The sequence below is a fragment of the Pinus tabuliformis genome, chromosome 6, assembly GCF_031772625.1.
Source record: "Pinus tabuliformis cultivar Carrire ecotype Pingquan chromosome 6, CPIR1, whole genome shotgun sequence".
Taxonomy (NCBI): domain Eukaryota; kingdom Viridiplantae; phylum Streptophyta; class Pinopsida; order Pinales; family Pinaceae; genus Pinus; species Pinus tabuliformis.
The window spans coordinates 2095759846-2095773272 of NC_142292.1; the positions used below are offsets into that span (position 1 = coordinate 2095759846).

Genomic DNA, 13427 nt, shown 5'->3' on the forward strand with positions numbered 1-13427 from the left:
ATTCTTGTTTGAGGATTCACCTACATATCCGAGACCTGATTAGTCAGATGGACATCTGTGATAGCTGAGCATGTCATCCAAGGCTTGAGAGTTCTTCAAGGTTTTGTTCATCCTTTCAACTTTGTTCTGAGGAAGATAATCTCTTCTTCCAATCTTTCACACTCATTATTCTTCTTAGCAAGTTTTTTCTCAGTTTCTTCCTTGATACGAGTAGCTTCATCTGCTTCTATTTTAAGGGAGATGATATCTGACTTTACTTTGAAGATTTCTTCATTCTTTGCTTGGCTGCTCTCCATTTTCTTCTCAGCTCCTTGTGCCTGTTTCCTGGCTTCTTGTAGTTGAGACTTAAGGGAGGAGACCTCTACCTTGTATTGATCAATCTCTTCTTCAAGTTTGTTCAAGCTCATGTACCTTTGTTCAAGTTGGCTTGAAAAGATATCTTCCTGCTTCTTTACTTTATCCAATTGATTTGTCATGGATATGACTTCTTCATGATGCTTTCTTTTGCTTTGATGATATTCCTTCTTAAGCTTGGCAAGCTCTTCATCCCTTTCTTGTACTTGAAGCTTGATGAGGTCAAATTTCTTCCTTGTTTGATCTTGGCTACCAACTAGTGCTCTCTTCTTAAGTACCTCATTTTCCTTTTTCAAATTGTTAATCTCTTCCATGGCAATCGTAAGTTTAGCGAGGAGTTCTTCTACAAAATCTTTTTCATTCTCTTCATCTTCTAAGTCTGTTTTAGCCTTGATGTCATCATTTTCATTTTCAGCGTCTATGACGGGTTCAGGATCTCCTTCTTGATTGATGGTCATGGTCAGTGCTCCTTTTGAGTGAAGGTCATGAAATTTGTCCCATATATCCTTTGCTGATGAATATTTTCCTAGATTGTTCTTTATAGAATCAGGTAGCCCATTCAAGATTGCCTTCATTGCTTTTGCATTGTACTTCTTGGATTCTTCATCCATCCTGCTATCAGCAATCACTGATTTCCAGATTTCAATGCCTTGAGTCTGTAAGAAATTCCTCATTCTTGCTTCCCATATATTAAAGTTCCCATTGAGCCTTGGAGCCTCATCAAATTGATTGTCTTCTATTTTAGTAGTAGAGGGAGACACATCCTTAGGAGGATTGGAGACTTTCTTCCTTGACCTCGCCATTTGTGTTCTAAATGTCGACCTTCAAGATGTTAAGCTTTGAATGAAGGTACCTGCTCTGATACCAATTGTTGGAAATACTGAGGGGGGGGGGGGGTGAATCAGTATTTCTTTTTCCCACTATTGTTTTACCAGCTAAAACATATATATTCAGAACACAAGATGAACAACAAGAATAAATGCTTTTATTAATATAAATTGTGCAGTAAAATAGATACAATATATAGATTGTTGCAATTAGTTGCCAAGCTCCAACTTGAACTTTGGTGAGGCTCCAACCTCTAGAGCACCAACTCTATTTCGCCAAGACACCAATCTTGGACTTAAGAGAACAAACTCCCAAGGACTTTAGTCATTCCTATTTCTGAGGCATCAACCCCAAGGACTCCAATCCAATCTCACTTCTGAGGCACCAGCCTCAAGGACTCCAATCCAATCTTACTTCTGAGGCACCAGCCTCAAGGACTCCAATTCAATCTCACTTCTGAGGCACCAGTGTCAAGGACTCCAATCCAATCTTGTCAAGACACTTTTGGTAATAATATTCTGCTCTCAGAACTCTTCTCTACTGAGTTCTGTATTTTTACAGCTTCACTGTAGTCTCCATGCTACAGCATCAATGACAACCAATCTTCTTATGAATGAGTCTTTACAACTCTGCACACTGCCCACATATAGTCTCCAATAGCCATTTTGTTCTCTAATAATGTCTTCACACAGCTTTAGACAGTCTACTGTTAGCTGCACTAAACTCTGTATAAAGAACAACTTACTGTTCAAGCTTATGTTCTCATTGTCACAGTGAATGCTTCAGCATGACTGTTTCTCTGCTAGTTGTTTCTCCCCTTCGACTACCTACTATTCTGTTGGTCGTTCATCCCTCTTTCTGTTCTACTGCACCCTCTTTCTATTCTGTTGGACCCTCACACGGCCTCTATTTCCTCCAACGTATTTCAGCAGCTGTAGCAGCCTTCACAACGTATTTTAGCAACTTTCAGCAGCTATAGCAGCCTTCACAGCGTATTTCAGCAACTTTCAGCAGCTGCAACAACCTTCACCAGCATTCACCAGCAACTTCATACAACGCTTAACCACCTCTGTTGCATCTGTAAGCATACATTCTGATTCTTTGCCACAACCACAATAGCTCCAACAACAATAGCTACAACAACCGCAACAGCAACAGTAGCAACAACAACAGCAGGAACAACAGCAACAGCAGCAGCAGCAACAGCAACAGCAGCAATAGCAGCAGCAGCAACAGTAGCGGCAGCAGCAGCAACAACAACAGTAGCAGCAGCAGCAGCAACAGCAGCAGCAGCAACAACAGAAGCAGCAGCAGCAACAGCAACACTGTTTTTTTACTGTTTTATACATTCTCATGCCTTTGTCTATTCGTTTTCGCTTACTTAATGGCTCTTTGGCTTCCTCTTCACTTCGCTTGAGCTTCGGCTTCCTCAACACTCGCTTGACCTTCCGGCTTCCCTCCTCCATTCGCTTTATCTTCCTCATGATTACCTTTGATTGATGGTGTCACGAAAATATAATGTCGTCGCGGAGGTGTTTCAGCAACACCGAAATATAATTTCGTCACAGAGGTGTTTCAGCAACGCCGAAATTGGTGTTTCAGCAACACCGAAATTGGTGTATCAACAACTTTTCTCCAACTTTTTAATGTGTCCGCCAATAGTGTTAAAGCATATGCATATGGGTTTTCTCATCCGATAACGTATTCTGCTCATACAATATAAACTCTGCCTTTTTCACTCCGTCAGTGTATTTGCGTTAAATGCATATACAAGTCTTCCTCTATGGCTCTGATGGTGGTGCTTCGTGCTCTGTTAGCTCCTCTTCGTCTCCATCTGCTCCTCTGGTGACTCTGTCTGCTCCTTTTTGTTTTAAACGCATCCATTGCTCCTCCGATGGCTCCTGATGACTCTGATATGCCTCCTTGCTTTATGGTTCCTCCTGCAGCTCCTCTTAGTCCAATGTGGCTCCTCTGGCTTGGCAGTGTCTTTCAAGGACCTCCTTGCATATATGAATGCCTCTCTTACTATGATATCCTGTAATATGCTTTGATATGCCTCCTTAGGTAACTCCTCTTTGCTTATGGCTTGGCTATCCCGATGGCTTTGCTCCTGTCTGTTCATGAATCTGCTCTACTTCCCCTTAGCTTCATGTCATCCTTTAGTATCCAGAATATTGCCATATTGACATCAATGACAACCTAGGTCAACAAGTTAGTCTCAGCAGAGATAAAGTGACAAGGATCATGATCTCACAGTGATCTCAACCTACATTGAAGTGCAGTGATGATCTCAAGAAAGGTGCAAAGATCATCTCACTCTCAATGAGTAGTCATGGTGTAGCAATGATGCTCTCAACAATCTTGTAGCAATAATGAAGTAGTGATGATCTCAAAAGTGCAGCGAGGATGATGATGCCAACAACAATGAAGAAGAGGATTGACATCTTGGTCTTGGAGAGGCAGATTGGGTTAAGGGTCATGGTCTTGGTATTCGTCAATAAAATCTCTATAAGATGAATTTTGCATGGGTTTTTCCTCTCCAAGAGGGAGAGATTTTGGCCATGGCAGAAAGCCAAATATTTGTGTTCTTGTCTTTTTTTGTTTTTTGATAGCAGTTTGATGAAGCTAATATAAACACACTAATAATGACAAGAAGATTAAGCTAAGATAAAAATGTAAAAACACTTCACCAATTGTTATCATGCTAAGAAGAATCATCTTAAATATACTTTCCCTAGATTTTTCAACAATGTTTTGGTAGCAGTTTGATGAAGTACACACACATGCATTAATAATAAGAATAAGAAGATTAAGCTAACTATAAAAAGTAAAAAGACTCCACAAATGGTTATCAAGTAACAAAGAATCACACTATACTTTGCCATAGATTCTTCAACATACTCATCCTGCTACCATCATGTTGACATGTTTAGTAAGTAGGTTTCCATGAAGCACAACACATTTGGCATAATGTCAACACAAATTGTATAGAACAAATCTTGATCTTAATGTCATAGAAGGTTGAATGTAAATTCCCAAATTTGGTACCTTCCTAATGAATCATAACAAATTTTGTTTCCCAAAATAAATTTCTAATTACTCTTCTGAATGTTTTTGAGCCAAGAAGCTCATTCTACAACCAAGTATGAAAGTGGTGTAATTTCGTCTGTTCTCAACATGGAGTTGACACATGTCCCTCTTAAAACAAAAATAAAATATTCTCTAAATAGAAAAACAATGTCGACTATAATAAAAAACAAAAAAGAATATGCTATGCATGTTTAGTTAGTTGTCAATATGAAGTAATATAATTTCATGTAAAGTAATTAGAAAAAAGAATGCGAGGAAAAAAATGTCCATATATGTGTACATATGAAAAAAATGGTTAAAAGAGAATATTTTAATGTTGTATATAATAAAATATTCAATGTGGGTTATGTACTCTATATCACATTCAGAAATACAATTTAAACAATGAAAAATTAAACATTATATTTTGCACTCTAAAAAAGTTTGCATAGAGGAAATTTGATCCATCTCAGCTCATGTTAGATCCATGCTTAAGACGGGTCTATGCTAGTATGTTAACCAAAAAATAATCCTAAATAATTGCATTTACAAGTATAACCTACCCTTTTAAAACAAGGCAGCATCCAGTTAACAAGGCAATACTTGAATAAAAAGAAATAAGTAGTTCTACAACCTTTAGAAGAATAAATATTTCTTTATAAAGCATAGAGCCCATGTATATATACAAGTGATAAATGACCCAAATAGATGGTCATTAATACTTACACCATTAAAAATATCCTACATCAAGAATTGGTTTCCTCTATGTAATAAACTGCTTGCCATGATGACAAAAAAACCTCTTTCTGTAACCAAAAAATGGTGAATAAAAGTGATCAAATACATTTAATCCGTGGTGAAATTCTTATATCACTTCTTTCTCCAGTCTCAATACTGCCATAAAAGCTTCCTGGGGAACTTCCACTCTTCCTACAGATTTCATTCGTTTTTTTCCTTCAGCCTGATCACCAACAAACATATTAGGTTTTTTTTCTAGTAAACATGCGTATGGGGTTGAAAGATGAGGCTAAGTTCTCAAGATGGAGTACTTCTGGTTGATTATCAAAGTCAATTTGTGCTTGCTTTAAAAATCACTGCGAATATAATTTGAATTTTGAGCTAACCAAATTGTATTTAAAAGTGGCTTTTGTGAAGCACTCTCAGTGTTGTCAAGATCTGGTTGCAATCATATTTATAGAAATTCGTGCTTTGTTAATCCTCATGCACGAAACTCTATTTCTTTGGAATAATATGTGTTTGATCTTTCATTGGAATCTAGTGTTTTAATCTTTATAACATTCCGCACCATTACTAGAAATTGTTTTTAAAATGATAACTACAAATGATAGAGTTATTTTGAGATCCTATAATCTTCCATATCATAGTCACAATTTTTTTTCAGAGGAAACTAGTGAGATGCAAACGAACATTTCAATTTCATCAATATCTAGTCACATTATAACATAGCCTATATAAATTAAATTCCCCCAAAAAATTTGCTAATTAAATTAGTGAAGTGTATTACTAAGACATGTTGGAATACTCGTCACTTGAAAGGAAAGAGTGAAGTACCTGCTTCTTAAGTAATTTCTTCTTTCTACTTATGTCGCCACCTACAAGAAAAATAAGTATTCATTTTTACATGCCATAAAAATACCATGAAAACAGGGTTTACATACAACGTCAAAAAACAGAAGACCCATGCTTCGAGATAAAAAGAATTTGAGTAAGTCCATTGGCATTCTATTCAACCCACATGTTAACTTTATACTTCTCATGTTCAGTAGGTCTGCATTATCCATTGCGTTTTGTAACATAATCAAAAGTTTCACATGTGGCTACTCGTAATTAGGAGGAATAGCTATATTCTAGTCAACAATTTGGCTTGGAAATCTTACCATAACACTTTGCCAAAACATCCTTCCTAATAGCTGAAAGGGCCTCACTCGCAACCACCTTTGCTCCTATGCAAGCCTGGAATCAAGATAGTAAAAGAACCATGTGTGAAAATGACAAGAGTATGCTTGACATAATCCAAAGTCTAAATGATTCAAAATTATCAGTAAATACGTAGTTTGAGTGAAAAGGAAGAAATTGCAATAGTGTTTTACAATTTAAGGGATGTTGCTAACTTGTTTTATTTATTATTATTTCTTATTGTATTAGAGCTTATATTAATTTATGGAAACAACTTTGTTTCATAAAGTGTCATAGAGAATAAAAACCTACGAAATTATCCATATGGTATTAGCCCATGGTTCAACCATGGTAATTAATAGTGTGCTAATATTCAATTTAATGAATGTCATCCTCGATAAATGTTCAATGTTAAGGGTTAACTGGATAGTTGAACCATCAAAATAATCATCAGCTGCCATGAATGTTCAACTTGTCTTGGTATTCTTAAAATCCTTAAAAGACATTTTTGCCCCCTCATATGGCATGAACAGATTGTGATTGTTGAAAACAGTTGTTATTAGTGTCAAAGGCTCTCCAAATCAAAGAGAAAGTTACATAGTCAAATAGCATATTTCGAGACCTTTACAATGATATATGACATGCCTTCTAAAAATATTGTTTTTGGATTTGTGATGGCTCATTTAAATACCCTATCTTTAGATGCATTTTTACTCCAATTACCTAGCTCAAATGAGAGCATAATATATATGGTTGGAAAGTTTATTCTCAAACCTTTCCAACTGTATATGGCACCCCCTCTAACTCCTCACGGTTGAGGAGAAATGATTTTCTGAATATTCATTATACATTCTGCCAGTTGCACAAGCCCACCCTGTGAGTGGACAAGTAGGCCCATCCACTGGACAAGTCGGCCTAGTCTAGACCCCCAAGACACTACAAATAGGTGTTGAAAGGAGCATTTCTAGCCATTCGCTCAAGTAAATTAGTTATGTTCTAAGGTAGTCAAGGAGCAAGTTAGGTTCATACCTTATGAGCCTAATGAAAGAAGTTTTCATTGATGTCAGAAGCTGTCCAAATGTAAGAGGAAGTTACATATTCAATTAACACATTTTGAAATATTGTTTTTAGATTTTTTATGCCCCATTTGGATACCCTATCTTTGAATGCGTTTTTACTCCATTAACCTAGCTCGAACGGATGGATAACATATATGGTTGGAAAGCTTATTTGGAGGCCTTTCCAATGGTATATGGAACTCCCACTAACTCCTCATAGTTGAGGAGAAGTCGTTTTTTGAATATTCATTATACACTCTGCCAGTTGCACAAGCTAGTCCAACCAGTGGACAAGTCGACCTAGTGTAGACCTCAAATGCATTATAAATAGGCATGAGAAGAAGCATTTCATGTCATTTGCTCACGTGAGTCTGAATCTGTTCAAACAAGTGGAGAAAAGGTGTTCTAAGGTTCATACCTCATGAACCAGAAGTGAAGAAGAGTTAATTTGGAAAGACTTTTTAGGGAAGGATTTTTGGCACATTTTTGAAAGGTTTTTGGCATATTTTAGAAAAGTTTTTTGGTTTATTTTGGAAGGATTTTTGGTACATTTTTTGAATTTTTTTGGTGTTGAAGTTGTAACTAGAGTTGGTCTTCATAATATTAATTTACTATTGATTTGTCAAAGCATGTTCTTCATGCTTGAAGAGTCAAAAAGAGAGAGAGAATTTATTATGAGTCAAAAGAAAATGTATTTGAGTCATGTCACATTTGGACATTTGAAAAAAAAGGAATTTGAACTTTTATGTCGAGTCAAAGGTCCACAAGGTGACCAAGTCAGCCCTTCTTCGACAAGTCGGCTTGGGCCTCAAAGTAACACCTATTCGACCCTCCTAGACAACTATATATAAAAGGAAGTTTGATTCATTTGAGACATCACTAAATCACACACAAAAAACTCATCTGAACTAAGTGAAGAAGGAGAAGAAGAAAATTCAAAGGAGAGAAAGCTCGCCAACAACAAGAAGAATATACCTTTGTTGACCAAATCTTTGACTTGACAATTCGCATGTGTGGAAGGACCATTTTTCATGGAAAGATGCCGAAATTTTATGAGTTCATTGCATGCCAAAATTCGGCCCTAGTTTCACGTTCAAAACTCCTTAAGTTTGACCAATTTGGAGTAGGTTTGAAAAGCATTGACTTTGACTTTAGAGGTGACTTGGAGGATGGTTTAGACAAGGTCTCTTGGTAGCAATTTGGTCTTGGATATCTCATTTTGATTTTATTCTATAAGAGAAGGATTGTTGGGTTTTCCCCTTGTGGGTTTTTCCCTAACTAGTAGCCTAATTTTGGTGTCTCTTGTCTCTTTGCGATTTCTATATTCCTAAAAGATCGAACATTTGTATAATTGCTTGATGAAGAAGATATAAAAAGTAATGAAGAAGACATCTAACATTCACAAGTAATTATCAAGAGAAATTAGGTGTAAATTTTCACTACACTTGGTTTCTCAACATTTGATCTTAGTTATAAGGCTAATTGTAGTCCTGTTCTTGAGGGCAGAGTTTTGTCCCCTCTAAAGGCCAAATTTTAGATTTGTGTGGAGGGTCAAATTCAAGGGTGGAAGGCCAAATTTCAGACTTGTCTTGAGAACAGTGACTTGTCCCTGTTAAGACCAAATTTTTGGACTAATGTTTTGGTACAAAGATGGCTGAACTCAAGCTTGTTTTAAGGGCCAAAATCCTGGTGTGTTTGAAGGTGAGTTTCAGGCCTGTTTTTGAAGATCTAACACTATTTTCTATTGAGGAGGCCGAACCCTGTGGAGGAGGCAAAGTTCTAGAAGTCGATTCTTGATTGCTTGAGGGATGAATTTAGATGCATTAAAGTCCAAGTTTCAATCCTAGTTTGGGGCTTGTTGAGGCTAAATTTTGCTGATAAGGAGATTGAGTTCAAGGATCATTTGTTGAGAGAAGTTTTGTTACTCATAAGGTGATGTTTGGGAAACCGAGTGTTTGTGTGAAGGACAGAGGAGCAGCTGTCAGGAGGGAAGATTTTCTTTCACTGATATTGAGTCTTGTACAACCTTTGGTGTTCATAAATCAGAGAGTTGGCACTTCCTTTTAGTTGGTGTAGATAAACCAGGGAGTCAGTGCTTCCTGTTGATTTGGGGTAGCATTGGATGTGCTCAAGCCATGAAAATTGGTGGAGAGGCTAAAGCACATGAGATCTACAAGACCCAGAAATGGTTCAGGCAGATTCTACCTGGTTAAAGAGATATTAAAATAATTAATATTTTTAATGGAGTTCCCTAAACTTAGGAAAAATAAAATATTAATGGGTATTAATATAAAACTGGGTTAGAAGGTTCTAAATGACATGGATCAAGCCAAATCTAATCTTAGCCATTGATTAGAGATGTGATCTCGGCTGTTGAATCACCAACCGGAAAAGTATAAGAGGAGGTTTGAGGGTCAGTTGGACAATACACTAGAGTGATCAGTCATTTGATTTTCCAGAGCGGGGTTTGCTAAGTGAAATCGAATCAGTGATCAGTTTGCAGCAAGGGGCAGTGAGTATGAGGCAGAGAGGCAAAGACAGTGCCAGAAGACTAGCGCAGAGGCAGAGAGGCAGACACAGAGCCAAAGGGCGCCACATAGAGGCCACAAAGACTACGCAGAGGGCTAGAAGGGCCTGCGTCATCCACGCAGAGGCTACATGAGTGACGCAGAGAGCCAGAGAGGCTGCACAGAGCCTTAGATCACTGATGCAGAGGCCAGGAGGGCTGACACTGTGCTTGAGATTGTGCTGGAGAGGGATTTCGTGGAGCAGACATTCCGAATATCTGCTTCCAAAGAGAGGTATTGCTGCCAGATTTTTTCATCTCTGTCGGGTGATCCAGTTTGGCACCCAGTGTACTCAGAAAAGAGCTGTTTAATAATAAAACCCTCAGAACCGCTGCACCGGTTTACCCAAGTTGGGTTTTTCCAGGGACAATTGTCGAAAAATAACAATGTCCCTTGTGTGCTTGTTTATCTCTTTCAATTGTTGATCTGTAGATGGTTGAGAATGTATTGTGTTTATTTCAGTATTTATATGGTTAAATAACTTGTTAGTAATTAAACAAGTAGGCGAAATAAACCAAAGAATACAGATAAAATTTCTAACGAGTAACACTAAGAAATTTCAACATGGTATCAGAGCACTGCAGATCACAGGAGAGTTGAAGGCACTAGCTGAATCAGAGCATTTGCAGCAGAAACAACTGTCTCGAGTGACAAAAGTTGTTCCTAGCAGAAGGCAGTAGAGAAGGGTTGACGTAGAGGGACTGCGTCATCAGTTAGAGCTAGAGAGAGGCCAGCGCAGAAGCTGAGGAGGGCAGAAGAGGCACACGCAGAGACTAGGAGGGTTGACATAGTTGGCTAATGGAGCATTTCAGCGAGTGTCGGGATTGCGCAGAACCTAAAGGCTCAATCTTTCAGTTGTTGGGGCATAGGACGCTGTGGCTAGATTACATGGAGTGAAGCTAGTGGGGTGTTGTTGCTACCAAGATAGAACAATACCTAATGGGGAAAAACCAAGGTAGGAGGGAGTCGCTACCTCAGAGGATTTCTAGCCAAGAAATCTAGGTCAGTGTTGCAGGTGCATAGGAGATCAGGAGAGGTGCGACTCGACGGTTGGTAGGAGGATTTCTAGGAGGAAAATCGAGACCCAGAGGGAGTCTAGCAGAGAACTTCCAGACGGGAAGTAGAGACTCAAAGGGAGTCGAAGAGAAAACTTCCAGAGGAAAGTAGAGACTCAGAGGAGTCGAGAAGGAGAGTAGAGAGATGGCCATGAAAAAACTGAGGGATCAGGATAGGCTGGATGGGGCTTCCAACTTTGTGATCTGGAAGGCCACGATCCTGTCTGTTCTAGATAGACATTGCATCAAGGCCTTCGCCTTGAGAACCGTGGCTATCCCAGTTGACACAACTGATAATGAAAGATATGAGGATGCAATGGCTAAGGCAAAATGCATAATCCTTGATGGGGTCAAGGATCATGTGGTCCAATATATTGCCAAGAAGGAGATGACAAAGGAAATGTGTGATAGCTTGAAGACATTGTATCAAGGCACTTCCGTGCAAAGGAAGATGCTATTGGAGAATTAGCTATGGTCGTACCAAATGTAGAAGAGCGAGCAGATAGATCACTTCCTCAGCAGGTTGCAGGAGATCCGGGACCAGTTGACTTCTATAGGGGCCACGCCGGATCAGGAATTGATGGTGAGGACTGCCCTGAACACAATCTCCGAGGAGTGGGAGACATGCGTCCAAAGCATTTTGGGCAGAGCAAATCTTCCAAGATGGGAAGAATTGTGGGCAGCTCTTCGCCAAGAAGACATCAGATGGTTAACCAAGACGGGAAGCAACGACAAAGGGGCCAGGGTCAAGAAAGAGGAGGAAGAGGATGCAACTTTGGCATCTGCGGGAGAGCATGGGAAGAGGAAGAAAAAAGACCTCTCCAAGATAAAGTACTTCAACTGTGGGGAACTGGGGCATTATGCGAACCAGTGTCTGAGGAAGAAGAATAAGGGAGAGACGTCTGACTCCAAAGCAGCGCCAGCGAAGGTGGAAAAGGAGGTAGAGGAGGATGACGTTGTGCCATGAGTGCTCATGTACCTCTAGAGAAGAGGTGGGGAGACATCGAGCTGTAGTAGGGAGAATTACAAGCGATGAGGGGTAGGATCATTGAGGTACCCAAACTCTCAGATTATACCTGGCTACGAGAGCCCTGAAGTGAGAGTAGCAAGATGGCAAATGTCGGTAGAAATGAATGCGGATAAAGCGACAGAGAGTGCTACAGTGCAGTAGTCCCCGGCAAGTGCAGTGAGGTTTGCAGCAGTGCGAGAGGCACAAAAGACATTGCAACAGTGCAGGATGGCACATAGAGGTTCACAACGATGCAAGAGGCAAGAAGTTGTTGCAGGAGTGTAGAGGGAGCACATTATAGCGACAGAGAGAACTTCAACATCGAGAGTGTTTCTAGCCTGACAAGGATGTCAGTAGTTGGGTGGATCAGTTACTCACTTCTCAGTAACTGAGTTGCAGTGCAGTAGCAGTAGCATGATGCAGCATGATGAGAGGGGGTTGCAGTGCAAATGCAGTGTTGGGAGAAAGGACCAATAACAACACAAATATAGAGGGAGTTGCAATATGGATGTAGCAGTGGCAGTGGCAGAGCCATGGGCAGCAGTACAAGATGCAATAATTCAGAGGATGTTGGGTGGGGAGGCCTTGCATCAGCATAAGTACCGGTGCTGTAAAATCAGGGTGATGCTCAATATGGAGTATTAATAGAGCACAATCCTCGCTAAGATTGGTGGAGAGGCTAAAGCACATGAGATCTCCAAGACCCAGAAATGGTTTGGGCAGATTCTACCCAGTTAAGGAGATATTAAAATAATTAATATTTTTAATGGAGTTCCTAAGTCTAAACTCCATCGAGAATGAGCCTCTTTGCCTTCCCCTATTCGGCCTTGTACTTCCTCTTTTGATCGTTGTCAATAGGAACAATTACAACACTTTTGACGTAGGCCTCGAGATGATATTCCTCCAGAACAGCTAAGAGTCTGGGTTTCCATATGACATAGTTGGAGTCTCCGTCCAACCCATCTTGATCTTTGAGCCCATGTGATGCCATCTCACCCAACTGTCGAACAGACTCCTCTAGTCACTGCTCAGCGGGTCAGCAAGTGAGAAATTAGAACTTTATGGTGGAAAGTTCTCTGGGGAGAAAATTAGCCTTCTACGTGTCTTCATTCTTGTCAAGCGGATTTCTGCCCCAACAGAAACTGCGCCCTTCAAGCACTGCACTGAGCCTCTGTGTCACTCCCTTTGCCTCTGCAAACTCACGAACTGGAAATTATACCTCTCTATCGTTTCACTGAGAGAGAGATTTCCTTGGATCTGCTTCCCGGCAAGGACTATGCAATCCCTTCAAGGGGATTCAAATCACTGGCAAGTGCAGCTTTCGGCCTCACTTCTCAACACTGGATCTGCTCTTCCTGTTCCAAAATCAATGCTCTGATGCCATGTAAAATTTCTTAAACTCGAAGGAACCCCCACCGCAGCAAATCTAAATCTACTTCACCTACTTGATTTTTCAATTACATTCATCAAGTTATTCTTCTGAATACTGAAGCAAGTTACTACTACAACCTACACTAATTTAAATATTTGATCTCATGAAATAGAAAACAAAGTAAAGAACAAGATACAT

General features: G+C 39.6%; 1 protein-coding gene across 4 annotated transcripts in view; it reads right to left on the reverse strand.

Annotated features, from left to right (window-relative positions):
* Positions 1-4762: 4762 nt before the first annotated feature.
* Positions 4763-13427, reverse strand: part of LOC149267621 (Small GTP-binding protein) — a 462582-nt gene continuing 453917 nt past the window's right edge. For all 4 annotated transcript variants that reach the window (XM_089433721.1, XM_089433718.1, XM_089433719.1 and 1 more), the window contains 3 exons: positions 6150-6225; positions 5824-5864; positions 4763-5212 (listed from right to left, as the gene is read on the reverse strand). In XM_089433721.1, the coding sequence (XP_089289847.1) occupies positions 5117-5212; positions 5824-5864; positions 6150-6225 (213 nt within the window). In that variant the 3' untranslated portion in view covers positions 4763-5116. The remainder of the gene's footprint in view (positions 5213-5823; positions 5865-6149; positions 6226-13427) is intronic.